The 19366-nt window shown below is 42.4% G+C and overlaps 1 protein-coding gene across 1 annotated transcript in view; it reads right to left on the reverse strand.

The window, feature by feature from the left end:
- Positions 1-19366, reverse strand: part of zmynd11 (zinc finger, MYND-type containing 11) — a 29866-nt gene that overhangs the window by 3786 nt on the left and 6714 nt on the right. Inside the window, exons 3-14 of the mRNA XM_077556979.1 lie at positions 15583-15742; positions 13523-13546; positions 9813-10031; positions 9657-9734; positions 8594-8686; positions 8339-8426; positions 6675-6730; positions 6527-6604; positions 5632-5750; positions 4324-4690; positions 2903-2974; positions 2-283 (exon numbers count right to left, since the gene is read on the reverse strand). Of these exons, the coding sequence (XP_077413105.1) occupies positions 2-283; positions 2903-2974; positions 4324-4690; positions 5632-5750; positions 6527-6604; positions 6675-6730; positions 8339-8426; positions 8594-8686; positions 9657-9734; positions 9813-10031; positions 13523-13546; positions 15583-15742 (1636 nt within the window). The remainder of the gene's footprint in view (position 1; positions 284-2902; positions 2975-4323; positions 4691-5631; positions 5751-6526; positions 6605-6674; positions 6731-8338; positions 8427-8593; positions 8687-9656; positions 9735-9812; positions 10032-13522; positions 13547-15582; positions 15743-19366) is intronic.

The raw sequence follows: 19366 nt of genomic DNA on the forward strand, positions 1-19366 counted from the left end.
CCTTCTCCAGAGCTTCCCGGACGAGCCTCTCGGTCTCGCGCTTGTTGTCGGCCTTCATCCTGTCCTTGACGTCGTTGAAGACCTTGGTGTACTTTTCGTGACACATGTTGTGGCAGGTGGCGGCGTCCGAGCTGGTCTGCGTGCCGCGGTGGAGCGTGCGCGGCGACCCGCCGCTCGCCTTCTTGGTCTGCGTGGCCACCGATTGCTTCTCGGGCGGCGGCGGCGCGCACAACACGGGGACCTCCTGGCTCGAGCTCACCGCCTCCATTTCGGGCTCAGGGTCCTGCTGACAGAAACCTGCGCTTAGGTTTCAACAACTTGCCTTCCTCTTCGGCAAACGTGCGAATGGTCGCCAGTCAACAACAGGGCACATTAGACACACATTTAATCTCCAAAAAACAATGATGTCTCTTTTCCCTAATCGAGCGGTAAGCCGATGTAGTAGTTATTGTGAAAAGTGCAATTGATCACACGAGCTCTTAATTGCGGCGTTAAACATGCCGGCCACTGCTCCTTCTGAATCCGAGATTCGACTTCCCGACGGACCCTCTATCCAGCACCCCTGAATAGACCCTACCAGGGAAGCTGAGGAGTGTGATCCCTCTATAGATGGAAAAGGGGGACCACCACCCTGGTCTGCCAATCCAGAGGCACGGTTCACGATGTCCACGCGATGTTGTCGAGGCGTGTCAACCACGACAGCCCCACAACATCCAGAGCCTTTAGGAACTCCGGCCTCTCATCCACCCCCGAGGCCCTGCCACCGAGAAGCTTTCCAACAACTTCAGTGACCTCGAACCCCAGAGATAGGAGAGCCCACCTCAGAGTCCCCAGACTCTGCTTCCTCAAAGGAAGACTTGTCGGTGGACTTGAGGAGGTCTTTGAAGTGTTCTCCCCACCGACTCACGATATCCCGAGTCGAGGACAACAGCACCCCGTCTCCACTATACACAGTGTTGATGGTGCACTGCTTTCCTCTCCTGAGACGCCGGATGGTGGACCAGCATTTCCTTGAAGACGTCCGGAAGTCGTTTTCCATGGCCTCACCAAACTCCTCCCATGTACGAGTTTTTGCCTCAGCGACTGCCGTCCCACAAGCCAATTAGGCCCGGTAGGCCTTCTCCTTCAGCTTTACGGCATCCCTTAACGCTGGTGTCCACCAGCAGGTTCGAGGATTACCGCCACGAAAGGCACCGACCACCTTATGGCCACACCTCCGATCAGCCGCCTCAACAATGGAGGCGCGGAACATGGTCCACTCGGACTCAATGTCCGCCGCCTCCCCCGGGACAAGGGAGAAGTTCTTCCAGAGGAGGGTGTTGAAACTCTTTCTGACGGGAATCCGCCAGACGTTCCCAGAAAACCCTCACAATACGTTTGGGTCTGCCAGGTCTGACCGGCATCTTCCCCCACCATCGGAGCCAACACGCCACCAGGTGGTGATCAGTTGACAGCTCCGCCCCTCTCTTCACCCGAGTGTCAACCACAAATCCAATGACACGACTACAAAGTCGATCATGGAACTGCGGACTCGGGTGTCCTGACGCCAAGTGCACATATGGACACCCCTATGTTTGAACATGGTGTTTGTTATGGACAATCCGTGACGAGCACGCCAGTCCAATAACAGAACATAACTCGGGTTCTGATTGGGGGGGGGGGGGCGTTCCTTCCAATCATGGCCCTCCAGGTCTCACTGTCATTACCCACGTGAGCGTTGAAGTCCCCCAGAGCAGAACGAGGGAGTCCCCAGAGGGTGCGCTCTCCAGCACACCCTCCAAGGACTCCAGAAAAAGGGGGGGGGGGGGGGGCGGAGGCGAAGGCGGAGGGAAGCTACCCTCTCGTCTACCGGTGTGAACCCCAACGCACAGGCACAATAAGTATGCCCACATCTGCTCTGTGCCTCTCACCGTGGGCAACTCTTGAGAGGACCGGTACCAGAGCCCAAACTGTGTGCGGAGGCGAGTCTGACTACGTCTCGTCGGAACTTCTCGGCCTCACACACCAGCTCGGGCTCCTTCCGGCGGAGAGGTGACATCCCACGTCCCAAGCGCGAGCTTCTGTAGCCGAGGATCGGTCCGCCAAAGTCCCAGCTTTTGGCTGCCGCCCAGCCCACTCCTGACCCATTTGACCCCTCCCACCAGTGGTGAGCCCATGGCAAGAGGGTTATTCACGATCATTTACAAAAAATACAAAATAATCAGCTTTACGATGCATGTTACACTTGACTCGGGGAATTTGAGATTGCTGCACTGCTAACGCGAAGGTTATGCCGTTTGTGTCAAATCTGTTGGTCCTTTGGGAGCCGCTGCTGGTTTAGGGGCCCCAAGCAAGCCTGCCTTGCCTGATGGCAAATTATGCTATACTTTCCTGGTCATTGGTTTGTGAGAATGATACTTGTCAGAAATGTAGCTATTTGGCCGCCACGGAGGCGATGACAATTGACTTTTCGGATCAATTGTGCAACATTTGCAGGCGCACTCGTCGCCGGCCGAAGCTTGTTGCTAACGAGCTGCTGCGGCGTAAGCAGCGCCGAGCTTCCCTCGACCTCCGACCACCTGAGCCCAGTCAAGCTTTTATTGCCCGGCAAACTGTGCCGCTTATTTCGAGCCTGGGTTCATGTCTGACTATATACACAAACGATTGACCACTACCGCAGTCAATGTCAGTGCACATCTGGACAAACCACGGACTGCTTGCCAGCCATGTCAGTTCCGAATGAGGTCTGCCAAGTGGAATTTCCCCGTCCTATCGCTTGTTGTTGCCATGTCGACATATTGATCGTAGACTTTTACTTGTAGCACTTTTCTACCTTGGAGGTATTCAAAAAGCTTATACAAATGGGGTTTCACTATCTTGCTCAAGAGTGTTAGGTGATGGTGATGATGATGAAGAAACCTACACTGGCTTCTTTGAGCTCCACTTGTGGCGTCCGCCGACTTTTCTTGGCTTTGGGCTCCTGGCTGCCTTTCATCTGCAGAGAGAGAGACCGATCACATTTAACACTTCCAAAGACGGCGTGTTGCAAAAATGTTACACTGCACATGGTTGAAAAGTAGGGATGCACTGAAATGAAAATGTTTGGCCAAAACCGAAAACCAAAAATAAAAAATGCTTGGCCAAAAACCGAAACGCTTTTATAGTCCAGCTAATCGTCTTTGGGAACGAACTGCAAAGTCACACCTGGCGTCCTGTACGGGTCTGTCGCCACCCGGAGATAGCGTTAAGTGTTTGTGTGTTTAAAACTGTTGATAGCAATAGTACTAGCATTCTTAGCATGGCCATCCGGATGCCGGTGAAAAAGTGGAAGCGTTAAAAGGGCTCTTATATTTAAAAAAAAAAAAAGAAAGTGGGGCACTGCAGGAGAAAGAGTGGCTCACCTGTAATGCACTCTCCCTCTCTCGGGTGTGCGCAATGACCCCGGGAGCTGCTGCGACCGAGGGTTAGGGTTTAAATATATATTTTTAAGAACTATTGGCTGCTTACATACTGTACACGACCTGTTCTGCTGCCACACTGCTTTTCTCACCATCAACCTTCCATCATTTCATTTTAAGAGCTGACTAGTTTTTCTTAACATGAAGTAACTTGTGAAATTCTGCACATTTTAAAAACTGTCAAATACAACTTGACCCCAGTCCCCACAAATATATGCATTATTTCCACGGGAATTTTTCTAGTTTAATTTATTACTGCTAAATTGTGTTAGTCACTCCTTTGCACAACATTAAATCCTTTTATTTTGTTAAGTTCAATACGGACGCTCATTCTAAAATGACGCAATTTTACTGCGTACGACCCAGAAGAGATGATCGTCTTCTTTTCATATTAAGAGCTATGTAAATTTTTAACATTGTGTGTTTTTGCTCCAGCGTAGTAAAGTGCATTTTTATTGGGTAATTTTGAAGTGGACGTTTCTGCTGCTTTCTCCCCAACATGAAGTTGTTGATGTTGGACAGAATGAATTCAAAGAATGTATAATGAATAGACAACTACAAAGTTATGAATTCTAGGCAGATTATTTGACTTTTTACGATACTTTGTCGTTTAGTATTTCACTTGACAACGGAGAGAAAAATGGCTAATCTGATGATTTTGTAGGGTAGAGAAGATTTGAATGCCATTATCTTTGTCTTGTGTTGGAATGTGTAAATACCCCCCCAAAAAATCTGCAAAAATTAGCGGGGGGAAAATGGTCTTTTTTTTCCTCAATTCAAAAAAAAAAAAAAGAGTCAATCAAAGCAGCCGTCCAATATTGGGTCGAGCCCTACAAATGTCTGCCCCTGGATGGCAAAATGTTTGAGAAGCATGCAGGGCACTCACCTGTCGGACTTGCTCGTTGCTGGTGGACGAGATGTTGGACTCGGCCTCTTCGCTCCTCTCCGTCCTCTTGGAGCCGCCGTGCATCCTCTCCAACATGTCCGAAATGGGCGCCTTTTCCGTCTTCACCGTCCTGTCCGTCCGCTGGCCGCCGTCTTTCTGCGACTTCCTCTGACTCGGACTCTGCCGGCCGCCGCCGCCGTCACCGCCTTCCTCCGAGATCTTGGTTTTCCAGAATCGCCCCTCCTTGAGGAAGCGCTGGTAGACCTCCAGCTCGTCGCAGGCTTTCTTCCAGCCGTTGCTGCGCTTCACCTGCAGCTGCTGCACGCTCACCTTGATGTCCTGGATGTTTTCCGAGGGAATCCACGCCCTGGTGACGACGACACGCAGCTCCATCATGAAGGATCAAAGAAACTACATTTTCAGACAGCTATCCAGTTTTTAGTAGTCCACGGCATTTAAAGTCTAGTGATAGACCGCAGATAACGATTATTCGTGGTTAAGAAGACTGATAACCAATATTTCATGCCGATATTTATTTACGGTAAAAGAAAATATTAGTGTCAATTAAAAAAAAAACGTTTTCTTTTAATTTTAAACATATAAAGAATTAATAACTTTAAAGTAAAGTAAAGTAAGTAAAGTTTTATAAGATTTCAACATAATTTCTTATTTTTTTGTTTTATTTAAAAAAATAAAGTGTAGGGATTATTATTTTTTTTTATAAAATGGGAATTTAAATGAATCCATAAATGAAGTTCCCAATTTAATTACACTCCACAGTTACAAAATCCGCATAATCGTCAAAAAAGAAAAGAAAAAAATATTAATACTCATTTTGAGTTGTTTAAATTTATACATTTACACCTTTTACATTTTTTTAATTACAATTTAAAAAAATAACTGATACATTTTATTCGGTCCAAAGGGAATAGTCAATTAAAATATATATTTGACTTAGTTCATGCGATTTTTGCTCTTGCTGGCAACACAGCAAATCAGGAATGAAAACGATCACCTTCATCTTCACACTCACATGATTGGAAGCCGTCATCTGTGAGGTGATGCCAGCAATGTTTGTATTTAATAAAGTTTATGTAGGGCACAGCATGACATGTTAAATTCAAAGATTTTTTTCCCTATAGCCTACCAGCAAGTGAATAGTTCAATATATGTTGGTGCCGTAGTTGCACATCTACAATTGTAAACTAAAACGTCACAAGAGCGCCATAATTGCAGCGAGTCTCTCTGACGGTTTTGGGATCAACGGCACAAAGTCATGACAAGTGGCGTCGAGAAGGTCCGTCAAACCTTTGGTGCTGGTGGCCAAAGAAGCGCACGTCCACCTGGTTGTCTTCTCGCTGCAGCACTTTGGCCGGCCAGTAGCCAAAACCTTTCATCTTCGCCCACACCAGGTCGTGACTCGGACTCTGGAGACAAAACGCGTACATCATTTCACAGGTGCAGTCGGAAGAATCGGAAGATCTCCGTTTGCTTTTCAACATCTTAATGAATTGTGCAATTTCAAATTTGTGTAGGTTTTTTTTTCTTTCCGTTTCCATAGCAATTGTGTTGTGTGTTAACACTAAATGTCAGCGGGGATGAGCATGACATCACCCTCCAGCCCTCACAGGTTCAAATATCCGTTAATCATGAGTTAACTAATGAAGTCATGCGATTAATTACAATTAAAAAATGTAATCGCCTGAGGCCCCTACTTTTTAATAATCTTTCTTTTTTTATTTTAAGAAAATATTATTATAAATTAGGGGCGTCAGGCGATACAATTTGTAATCGTAATTAATCGCATGACTTCATTCGTTAATCACAAATTAAAAAAAAATCGATGTTTTCATACTCTTATTTTCAAAAGTGGAAAAAACGTGAAACTAATAGAAATAGTTCAAATGAATTTTGGACGTCTATAGCCGTCAATGGCAGTGAATGAGTTGATTTCTTCTTTATTATGATTACAACTTCTTGCAGCCTGTCGGGAGTAGAAAGCTAGCCGTTTTATTTTGTGTGTTTATTGAAGACCTGAACGTAGCACGGCCCAGCAACAGCAAAAGTGGAGTCACTTGTATCTCCTATTTGCACCGTGGGATGGTCACCATTTTGGATCCGACTGCTGCACTAAATGTGATTGGATGGCATCCCTGATAAAGATTGCTAAATGTTGGCCACGGGTGGGTCGGTTTGTACTCACGCAGGGATAACAGAACCAGTTGTCGGGGCGGGCGTTGGACAGGTAGAAGCAGTTCTTACACAGCAGCAACTCGTTCAGCTGGGAAAAGAAGAGGCTCGGTCATGAATGGGACAGCTTCGCTCCAACGGAAGGTGTGAAAGATGCGCACCTCGTGGCAGGTGTCGCTGAAGAGAAGACGCGCCATCTCCGCCTGGTCGCTGTGCACTACAAACAAAAGGGCCTTGCTCATTTTCAACATTTGTCATTTGATCAATAACATCAAATCATCAAGGTCCACAGAAAATGCTGTGTTTGGACTATGGAAACACACATACTACCAAATGAAAGATTGAACTCTCATCTTTCATCGAAAAAAAAGAAGTTTGTTTCTACCTTATTCCGTTTTTCAGTAATCAACAATAGAAAATCGGTTAGTTTCACCCAAATGCTGTTTTGGACCAAAATACGTAGAAATCAAGCTTTTTGTGAAACGATATTGTTTCATGCACTCTAGTGAATTTGAGCCCTTTTTTTTTTCGCTGCCATCTAGGGGCCAAAAATAGGCATTATACTAACTAGATCTGCTTGATACTTTCAGCACAGCTGGCCAAGGCTTTCCTCCACCCGTTTCCAAAAAAATAAAAATAATGATGTTGTACTATGTTACCAATTTGGTCATTGTTTTCCATTGTTTTTGGACCAAAATACGTAGAAATCAAGCTTTTTGTGAAACGATATTGTTTCATGCACTCTAGTTAATTTGACACCTTTTTTTTCTTCCCATGAATGATGCCACAAACTCCTAAACAGTGCTTTACTTCTGTAAAACGCTACCAGCAACAATGAAAAAGTGTTTTTAGATTGCAAAATCCGTTTATTTCCATTCAACAGTGTAACAATTTGACAAAACAATTTGTCAAACTATTTACAAATGTGTTCAATCAGCCATTTTCCCCTCAACACTCTAGCTCCACCTCACGTCTTCTACTACTGACTCCTACCCGATCTTGTCCAAAGAGAGTCATCGCTGCCATCTAGTGCCCATAAATTGTCATTACACTAACTCGATCTGCTTGATACTTTGAGCACCGCTGGCCAAGGCTTTCCTCCACCAGTTTCCCTTAAAAAACATAGTTAACGTCTTAACGTTTTTGGCGGCACTCATTTGGATTTTAACAAACGTTATTAAACATTTTTGGCGGCACTCATTTGGATTTTACTAAACGTTATTAAACGTTTTTGGCGGTCAAAGAGTTAAAGAAGTGTTATGTATTTCTGTGGGCCGCCACAAATTACATTGCCAATAAAGATGACTTTTAATATGAATGCCTACACTTTTGAATCTTCACTAACTTTGAAAATAGGACTTTAAGCATCCTCCTCGTTATTGATCAAAAACCTGAAAAAGACCCATATATGCATCCCAACAGTCTTTCATCTTCATTTTGCAGCATTTCTCTCGCTTGCTCGGCTTCCTTTACATGCAATCGATTGTTTTGGTCAGATCAGATCTCAGCTTCTACCGTACAAGCTGCCGTGTTCTTCACAAGATATCGTCGTTCTGGCTCATGGAAATAAACTCCATTAAAAGCAGAATAATAATCCAGCAAAACGGTGAATTTGAGTTTCTAGGTTTTGAGCCGTCACGTGGCTGTTTTTGCTATGTGCTGCGAGCCAAATAGTTTTGTTCTAAGTAGAGAGGCACTGATAACGACACGTCTTCATACTTTAATAAATGTAGGAGAGACAAAAAAGGTGGATTAGGTCAACTAAGTCCTAAAATGCACAGCCGCCTCGGTCATAAAGTATCTGAGCATATATGAAGAGACCCACCTCCATACAAGATGGCCGTGTTGTGAACAATGAGCTGGGCGTCAGCTTTGAACTCCTCAAAGTTCTTGTACTTGCCCTCCGTCAGATTCTGCAGGCCAAAAGAAACACACGTTTTGATTTCGAGTGGTCGTGCTAGGATGGTCTTCTTTTGCATGCGCCTTTTTTAAAACGTTTCTACTTTTCGAGAAAATCCTTGAATACACCTTTAATCGGTGTGGCCTTCATTGCGCTTGTGTGTGCGTGCGTGTGTGAGACCTCCTGGATGTTGGCGACGTCCAGCGCAGTGTGGACGAGCCGCCTGTACATGGGATGCTTGATGTCTTTGCCTTTCTTGTTGAGGTCCACCGCCTGCGAGGACGAGAATCGATGTGAAAGTCAAGCGACGCTCTGCTCTCTCACAGTTCATCAGTCGCGCCTCCGCCATAGCGACGGATTTCTCATCTTTCTTGACCAAACACAGCACAGGTCAACAATTAATTTTCCAAAAGCCACACCAGCATTCGAACCTCATCGGTGTTCAACTCGAGCATTCAATTGTTTTGTTTTTAGTAGGTGGCTCCTTGGATAGATTTTGTTTTATGAAATACTAGGGCGCTAAAAAAAATTAATAAAATCGATTCGGCAATAAATCGTGATATTACAGTGTGCAATTCTCGTATCGATTCAATATGCAGCTGATTTTTAAACATAAATTGATTTAATTCCCACTACACCCTTAAACCAAGAGTGCCATCTAGAGGACTCAAAAAATATCGCCAGTGCTTCATGAAGTTTCATTTGTCTATCAACTACTGATTACTGATAGTAATGATAGTAGTTTTATCGAATGTTCTATACTTTGGCAAAAATTGGCGGAATTGTGTGTTTTGGTAAACGCTCGCTATCGTCGCGTCCGTTACATCACAACCAGCACGCAGTTGCGGCGGCTTGAGGTAACGATTATTATATAATTTCTAGAGGGATTTTTTTTTTTTTTTTACTTTGCCTCGCCAAAGAAAAAGAAAGGGAGAGGGGAGAGATAAACGAGACAAAGGGTGCAGGGTGAAGAGGAAATCATGGGATTGGACCTAAATTAGCGACTAAGTAAGAGAGAAAGAAAGAAGGAAAGCAGGAAAGAAAGAAAAAGAAAGAATAAGAGAAAGAAAGATGAGGTAGAGAGAGAAGTGGATAGATAGAGAGAAAGATAGTAGATAAGAAATAGAAAAGGATCGAGTTAACTCATTGGAGCAAATGAGTTAAAAAGAGAGTGAAAGAGAAGGACAGGCGGATAGATAGAAAGTGAGGAGAAGAGATAGAAAGCGCGATGGCGGCGACTCACCCTCTCCTTCATGCGCTGGACGATGAAGCGCAGATATTTACACATCTCCTGTTTGCTCAGGTTCTTCTTTTTACTCCCCTGTGGACATAAGACAAGGCTTTGGAGACGTACGGACGGCCGGAACGAAAGGCGGCGATATCGGATGATACGACGCACCCTGCAGAAGACGCACTGCCAGTGGGGCCCGGTGGCGACGTCGCGGGGCCGGCAGTCCTCCGACAGACACTTGAGGTGGAAGACGCGGAAGCAGTCATCGCAGGGCAGCACGTCGCCGGGCAGGTGGCACTGGAAGCAGTACCAGTCGTGGCTCTCCGCCTCCCACTCCTGAGGAGGACACGGCGGAGGGAGCACGCTGGCCGCGGCCTGCTCGCCGTCCTGGCCGACGCACGGCGCGCCGGAAGGAGACACAAAAGCACATTCAAGCTTGCAGACTTTTTTTTTTAGATGGGATGAGCCAAAAATGCAAAAGAACCTTTCCTGGGAAACAATTGACCTTCGGTAACCTTTTTAGTAGAGATAGTCCAATATGCTTTTTTCAGGGCCGATACCGATTATCGGTAGTCAAGGAGGCCGATAACCGATATTTGAAGCAGATATTCATTTGCAGGAAAAAAAAGAGAGAAAAAGTTGGTGTCAAAATTTTTTGTAATAAAAACTCGCGGGCTAACCGTTAACGCGCACGCTAACTCCCAAATAGCCGCTAATTTGCGAGATAACAGTTAGCTCGCCGACTAACTTAGGCTGCACGCTAACTCCCAAATAGCTGTTAATTTGCGAGCTAGCCGGTTAGCTCGCGGGCTAATCATTAACCCACAAGCTAACTCCAAAATAGCCGCTAAATCGCGAGCTAACGTATTGTCAACTAGCTGGGGCAGCTTTATTTATATTGACCTTTTGCACGTGACGTCACCGCCCTCATGGGAACGCCCCCTCCAGGACGCTGGACGGCAAAAGAACCACTTGCCTGTATTGTAACCATTGAATCGCGTACAGCGTAAAAGGCCTTCATCTAATCAATGATCTGATAAAATGGTCACATCTTGCTGTGTGGTCGGTTGTACAGATCGACAAGGGAGTAAACCAAATATTGCTTTTTTTTTTAATCGCATACCCACTAATGAAGACAAAAAACGTTGATGGGTAGCAGCAATCAACAGAAATGACTGGCAGCCCACAAAGTATTGACGGATTTGTGTAAGGAGGCAAGCCAGTAAGATTGACTGCACCTGCGGGAGGGGAGGGGCCAAAGGGCTGACCTGTTTGAAGATTTAGTCCGGATCCTACAAGTGCACTCAAGTGTCCGTGTATGTTTTGTTCGCATTAGTAGGCAAACGAAAAAATAAAAAAATTCTGATACTCTCTCACCTTTGACTGTCTCACGATTAGATTCCGATTTTTGGGTCTGAGATTTGATTCAGAATCGATTTTTGATTCAAAATTATTTGATTGACTGATTTCTGCTTCAATTGATAAATTTGCAAATAATCGATGATGATGATCTACTCCAGTCTGACTTGCTAATGCTAATTAGCGCGCCACACGCAGCACTTTTAGCACTCAAAAGAGCAGCCATTCGTACAAAACGCTTCAAGAATTTAAACAGAGAAGCATCTTAACATGATCACCGGCATAAGCTCTTCCTACGCTGCAAAAAAAAAATAAATATTTTTTTATTGGAATAACTTGATTGTGACTTTTTCCTTCTACTTTTTAATGTGGCTTCAACTCAACAGTGTATCAGAACATGTGGAACCACACTGCCCCTAGTGGCCAAGTCGTGTACAACACGAACAGCGCTCCCAATAAAAGGCACACAAACAAGGGCAAGACGGTATAAAATAATTTTAATAAAATCGATTTTGAATCGTACTAAATGAGAATCGCTATTCTTATGAGAATGGATTCTTTTTTTTGGGCACACCCCTAATGACCGTCTTACTAGGGAAACTATTTTTTTTTTTTTTTCACTACTGCCTTCCACTATTGTAGGACTGTATTTCCATGCAATAGTAAAAGGCTGCACTAGTAGAAGAAGCTGGTCTTACTTGTGACACTCTGCACACTAGTAGAACGACTCTGGGAGAGTTTTGAACAAGTAAACACAAAAGGAAGAGGAGAGGAAAGAAGAAGCATGCCAGACACAAGTGAAAAACACAAAAGAGAACTTGTGAGGCTCCGCTACGTCACAAGTCTCACAATTACAGAAGCCCCGTGAAGCCCCGTGTCCACCAAGCAGACGCCAAAATCACATCGATTTGAATAAGTGACTCAGGTGTTGACTGTATTTTGGATAAATCGGATTTTAAAAAAAAACAGTAACGGTTCAACAATGAATTGATAATTAATCGCTATTTCAATTCATTTGTCCAAATCTTCAGAATTTCAGCTTCTCTGACTTCTTCAGTCCTCCATGAAAGCAGACAGATTATTAGGGCTGGGACAAAATATCGTTTGGCAACACATCGCGATACTTGTTGACACGATCCGCAGAATCGATACATGAAAGGGTATCACGATACTAAATTGATATCATACATTGTCGTGCAGTCAGCCATATGTTAATCCGCCAATCCCAGAGGGGGGGCAGCATTGCGCCACCGCAGTTCAGAGGCAACTCAATACAAGAGATGAACAAGAGTGTCGCCTACTAGCCAATATGTTGGCCTTGGACCGGGAACAACCAAAGACAAACGGCAGGTTCCCTCTTCACTCGCCACTACCGGTTAGTTTCTTTTCCTCTCCTTTCAGTAATGCGCTTAAATTTAGCAGAATCAATCAAACCTTTATTATAATTGCTTAGTGGAAACGTGGCTTCAGACATTTCAGACAAAATGTGTGCGTGAGTAACGAGCGAGTATTTCCCGGAAATCCCGCTCACGTCTGTCAGGAAGCGACGGGCGTCGCGCAGCCACAGACTTTACGGAACCAGCTCGCCTCCTTCTGCTTGTTTTCTTGTGTGATTGTATTTGGCTACCGACGGAAAGACGTCTGCGTGGCTTCAACATTTTTGCAATCATAATTCAGCCTCTTTATTGTATTACTTAAAATGTATCTTGTTACAATTCATTCAACAAGTCAACCGACGGACATCCAGCAATTCCTATAGGTCGTTTGCCAACGGGACAAGTCGTTAGCATATGGCTGGCTACACGGCAATGTATGATATCAATTTAGTATCGCGATACCATTTCATGTATCGATACTGCGGATCGTGTCAACAAGTATCGCGATGTGTTGCCAAACAAATGCACAAGGCCCGTAATTATTATTTTTTTGTTTGTGGAGCAGTTTTGCGAAATCAATGACTTCCTTGTGGGAATGCTGAAGCAAAATAACATTACTGCTGTCATAATTATTTTATACTAATATAGTGTAGCAAATTGGTTAATGTATACATGCTACGTTGTATTTTGTATTTCCTATTTCCAAGCGTCTTTCACCAAGGAGAGGGACGAGTTGAAAGTGCGGACGTGAGAGTGGACATTCGGCTTCCGTGTACTCTTCGTCTCAGGCTGCTGTTGTCCTATTTTGGCGCCGGCTAATGTGTTTGTGATTCCTAATAAAAGAAAGGCTGGCAGGCGGGCAAAATCCTGGCATGGCAGCAGGCTAACAAAATAAGCCAGTATTGAATGACTCGGCGCTCGGAGATGTTTGAAAAAGACTTTGGGAAGATGACGACATTTTGTCTCGTTTGATTGGTCAGTCCACTATTAGAGTGTATGTAGTGCAGTCGCACCCCCCCCCCCCCACCCCCCTCAGAAAATGTGTGGCTGCGCTGCGTGTGGCCGTGGTGCTTTCATGCGAGTAGAGATTGACAGAAAGAGATGATGGGAGGTTGTAAGAGTAAAGATTCCGCACGTACGTACCTTGCTTCCCTCCGCTTGAGGCTCCTGTAATGACAATGATTCAAAGAGCAAGTGTTTAAAAAGGGACGCCAGCTCATACGCCCACACACAAGCAGAATCAACTCATTCACTGCCATTGACGGATATAGACGTCAAAAATTCATTTAAACTATTTCTATTAGTTTGGCATTTTTTCCCACTTTTGTTAACAAGAGTATGAAAACCTTGGGAAAAAATATTGTACATTTAAAACAGTTATAAAATGTGTGATTAATCCTGAGTTAACTCGTGAAGTCATGCGATTAATTACAATTTAAAAATTGTATCGCCTAACGCCCCGAATTTTTAATAATCTTTTCTTTTTTGTAATCTTTGCTTTTTTAGAGATTACAAAAAAGAAAAGATGATTAAAAATTAGGGCGTCAGGCGATTAAAATTCTTAATTGTAATTAATCCCATGACTACAATAGTTTTTTTTATTTTTAAGAAAATATTAAAAAAAGGAAAAGGTCATTAAAAATTAGTGGCGTCAGGCGATTAAATTTTTTAATTGTAATTAATCGCATGACTTGTTTATTTTACAAGTATTTATTTTGTGGGATTTTGCTGTATGGATGCTTCAAACAAAGTTTCGTTCCCTTGTGACAATGACAATAAATATTCTGAATCTGACTTCACGAGTTATTTATTTATTTTAAGAAAAGATTAAAAAAAGAAAAGAAAAGATTATTAAACATTAGGGGCGTCAGGCGATTACAATTTTTAATTGTAATAAATCGCATGACTCCACTAGTTAACTCACAATTAATCACAAATTTTATATCTGTTCGAAATGTACAAAAAAAAAAGGTCTAGGTTTTCATGCTCTTGTTAACAAAAGTGGGGACATTTTTTAAACTAATAGAAATAGTTCAAATGAATTTATGGCAGTGTATGAGTTAATAACAGACTTTTGACAACAAATTGTGGATTTTGGGCTTTCTGTCAAATTCCAGGATGAAACTAAAATGCACTACAGCGAACATCTTTTGATGGTGCTATCAGGATAACACTCTGATATTGAAAAATCGGATTTGAAAACATTTCACTCATCCTCCGTTATAGCAGATCAGTTTTTGCAGTCCTGTTATATCACATTTTTTTTTAGCATTATTAATGTTATTACTAGTGCCGTCAAAGTTAACGCGTTAACTCATTGATTAATAAAAACAACTAATCACATGAATCACGTATTAATGCAGATTAATCGCACTGTTAATTTTGAGTGCAGATGATCCTTTAGCTTGACAGCGGATGGTGACACGAAAGGAAGCGCAGCATTTGAGTAAATCATTTAATAAATGTTTGCATACGACATTCACAATATGAGTTTTAGTCAAAATATTGTGGTCATTTATTTTTCATTCTAAATGATGCAAGTAATGAGCTGATTAGAGAAGGAGGAGGATGAGCGCGTGCGGTGGATCAAAAAATGTGGAAGACGTCCTCGTAACGTTAAACGTCAAAAGAATTAACACATAATGAGCGCTCACCCATTTTGACCAGGAAAAAAATGATGATAAAAAGCCTTTCATAATTAAGTGATTAATCACAATTCTAAGACGTGATTCATCTGATTAACAAATTTAATGGTTTGGCAGCTCTAGTTATTACTCTATTCTTATTTTTTTAATATATATATTTTTTTACTACTTGTAGAATATTTTTATTATCCATTTGCTCTTGCGGTCTCTCAGTATGTTAAAAACAAAAAGTCAATTTAGCTTTATGAATATGACGAGGACTTAAAAAAATATATATATCTTGTGTCCTCTGTAGCAGTTTACAGTTTTTTTTATTATTAACATTCAGGTACAAAAAAAAAAAAAACATGAAATATGCAGTTATCCTCACTTTTTTTCTTCCCCCTTGTGAGATTGTCCAAATGGCTGTTGGCGTATTTAAGGTTGGCGCCGCCTGCCCCAGTTTCTCATAGCGTGAATGATTCCCAAAGCAAGAACTGTTCATTGACTGATTCCCGACTCCTAAATTCGGATCAAGTGCCAAAATAGCGGTTGTGGGGGCGGAGTTTGCAGACTCACCATCTCGTCGCCGGGCAGCCAGTAGCCCTCCTGCTCGATGCCCGCCTTGGAGCCTTTGCAGCCCACCGTCAGCGTCTCCACCACCAGGCCGTCCTTCACGGCCAGGCTCAGCTGTCGGGCCGTCTCCTTCGGGTGCATTCCGAAAACGCGGCTCAGGTACCTGGGGGGGTCGGGGGGTCAAAAGTCACAAACTCCACCACCACTTAAATTGATCAGCAGCTTAAAAACGAGGCTTGCTTAGAATGACGCCAGCCTGAGGATAAAGAATATATGCATTGTTTATCGTTTGTTTTGAAGTATCTGTTGCTCAAAGGGTTCAAACACTCCAGCTAATTAAGGCAAAACCGAATATTCGGCTGGTCAATATTTAAAAAAAAACCAAAACAAACAAAAACACTTCAATCGGCAAAAACCTGCAGATTTTTTTTTTTTGGGGCCAACTGAAGTGTTTTTACACATTATTTAACAAAGACTATGACATTCAAACATTCCCCAGAGAAAACATATCACATTTAGAATATTTGTTCACGTCAAAAATATTGGGGTCATTTTTTCCAATTTTAAAGGATGCGAGTAATTAAGTGATTAGAAAAAGCGGAGGATGAGCGCGTGCGGTGGATCCAAAAATGTGGACGACGTCCTCAGAACAGTAAATGTCAAAAGAATTAACACATAACCGGTGCTCTTCAAAAATGTTTTTATAAAAAAGCCTTTTTTATGAAACGATTCAACAAATTTCTAAGATGTGATTAATCTGATTTAAAAATGTTATCGTTTGACAGCTCGAACTAAAATACAAAGTACGATTTGAAACAGGCAAATATTCTTCCTGTAATTTGCATTGTTCTAAGCGTTAAGGGACCCAAAAATAAGTCATTTTATTTTTTCAATTAATCGGCTGATAGAGTAATAATGGTTGTGTTTATTACAGGATCCGGTCTCGACTCGTATCCTGGATTTAAAGACACGTTTCAAAGAAGCAAACTTTGCTGTTGTTTCGTGATGCACTGAATATTCGAAAACATCGAAATTTTTCAATCGCACCGCCAGAAAATGCTCAATGTTTGTTTGGTGTTTAATGTGTTTTAGCCAACATGTCTGCCGTGTGGGCACATTTCAATTTATATTGTGCTTGGCTAAAATGCCGGTACTAAATAAATATTTTATAATAACATTCCATTTTTTATTAATTAGAATAAATGCAATGACAGTAAACATTGGCATCATATTTTTTTCCCCCAGCGTTTCGGTTTTCGGCCAAGCATTTTTCATTTTCGGTTTCGCCGAAACATTTTCATTTCGGTGCATCACTAGCAGGGATGTGATTTGACCAAAGTGAAATTATCTGAAAATTTAGCCGGGGGTCTGGGGGCCGCTGGCACCCAGCTAGGTCCAGGGTCCGTGTTTTTAAGTACTTTCAATGCACTCACATGACAAAGAAATAGACAAAACAACAGCATAAATTTTCAATGTATATTAAACTATCCCATATAAAATGGCAGTTTTAGTCAACTCAAAATCAGTCACATTCAAAAACATTGGACTGCCTTTGCTTTTAAAAACTATCACTGAGAATATCATCATATCTAACTAATGTGATTACTAAGTTAACACATAAATAATGTTGAAGAGTTCAAATTTCATGAACAAATAATTGTATCATGACCAAATGAAAAGTAACTCATATTAGAGCATACCACAAATGTCTTTGTTATAGCAGAAGATGTTATCTGTCGGAGTCATATGCATACACAATGAACTACTAAAAAAAATTAAAAAAATCGGATTTTTTTTGGGGGGGTGGTGGGGGGGATAAAAAAAGCGGAATTCCGCGAATTAGCGGAAAAATCACATCCCTGCACTAGTGTTTTTTTAGAGCTGCCAAAATGACTCGATTCATCGACAAGTAATCGATTATCAAATTAATCAACGATTATTTTAATAATTGAGTGATCGTTTGGAGCCTTTTTTTATTCAAATTATCCAAAACCTCTGATTTTAGTGCATCAACAGTAATTGTTCACTGATTTCTGTTGTCCTTCATGAAAGAGGTGTGCTTAATCAAAATAAGGCATTTACATTTTACTCTGGAAAACAATGACCAAATTGGTAACATAGTACAACATCATTATTTTTATTTTTTTGGAAACGGGTGGAGGAAAGCCTTGGCCAGCTGTGCTGAAAGTATCAAGCAGATCTAGTTAGTATAATGCCTATTTTTGGCCCCTAGATGGCAGCGAAAAAAAAAGGTCTCAAATTCACTAGAGTGCATGAAACAATATCGTTTCACAAAAAGCTTGATTTCGCCGTTTTTTTGTTTCAAAACAGAGCATTTGGGTGAAACTAACCCTTTTCTATTGTTGATTACTGAAAAACGGAATAAGGTAGAAACAAACTTTTTTTTTCTGATGAAAGATGAGAGTCCAATCTTTCATTTGGTAGTATGTGTGTTTCCATAGTCCAAACACAACACCTTTTTCTGTGGACCTTGAAAGATCAGTCAAAATGCTTAAATCGGCTGGCACTGGGGACAACCCATTTCTGAAAACGTCTGGCAGTCAAAGAGTTAATAAACAGTAATCAAGTAAAATAAAAATGCTTCCGATTAGTCGATTAATCGATTGACTAATTGATAGATAAATCATTTGTAAAAATATTGGAAAGTGACAGCACTAGTGTTTTTTGTGGGCGTTGCCTGCGCAAATGCGAAGAACCACAACAAAGATGGCCGCAAGCTGAGGTCAGGCTCTCGGATGCTTCTCCGAATCCCAAAACGATTGCTGGGCTGTTTGACACGGCACGTTGGCAAAGGGCCGACGCTCGCCGACTGCCAAGCCGGCACTGGCTGGCTGGCAGCGACTCTTGTTGCCACGGTAACGCCAGGCAAGCGGCACACTGCCATGGATATCCTCGCCGCCAACAACACACACCCCCCCCCCACGCTTCATTCCGGTAGACGGCGACTGAGATTCAGACGAAGGAAACCTGATCTCAAATCCAGTCTTGCAACTTTTCTTACATTTCAATAAGGGGTGCACGATAATATCGGTGGCCGATAATTGGCGGCAATTATTGACCAATTTGACGTCAAACAGATACACCAGAAAATAAAGAAATAGGCCGATAATTATCAGCAATTATCAACCAATTTGACATCGGGCGATTTTGCCTGAAAAGAAAATCTCAGATTTTTTAACAAAAAAAATGGATTTACAATGTTTCCGCCCCGATTTTATATTATTTATTTCTTTTGACATAAACCAAGAAGTTAAAAAGTGATGTTTTTATTTGATCAGTTAACAAAAGTAACCATATTTCTCCTCTTGGAATCAATGTGAAAAACTTCTACCTTGAATCAAATACTTCTGGAAATGTAAATCTATGTGATGATAAAGTAGAAAAGTAAAACTTTTTTGTGTCCCTCAATATGACATAAATAAACATCACATTTAGGCTTTATTGTAGGAAGCGAGGTACAAGTACTGTTATGTAAATTGAGGTGGCTGGCAAATTTCCTTTTAGGGTTATTTGATTGGCCAATCCGCCGAGTAAGAAAGTCTTGGCCTGCCGTACATCGGCTATTTTACCGTGATTAGTCCGCTTCACCAAGTTCAGCCCTTCTATAGATCTCCTTTCACTTTGTTTTGTCACTGAAAATAGGCCGTTATCAGCTTTGCCAGCCCACGATACTACATTTCGTAAGGATTTGATGTCGCAGACGACGCAGAGAATGATAAGTGTCACCGGCACGGCGAGCGAAAGTAAGCTTGTCTTTCATTCCGCT

Source organism: Vanacampus margaritifer, chromosome 2 (assembly GCF_051991255.1).
Source record: "Vanacampus margaritifer isolate UIUO_Vmar chromosome 2, RoL_Vmar_1.0, whole genome shotgun sequence".
NCBI lineage: Eukaryota > Metazoa > Chordata > Actinopteri > Syngnathiformes > Syngnathidae > Vanacampus > Vanacampus margaritifer.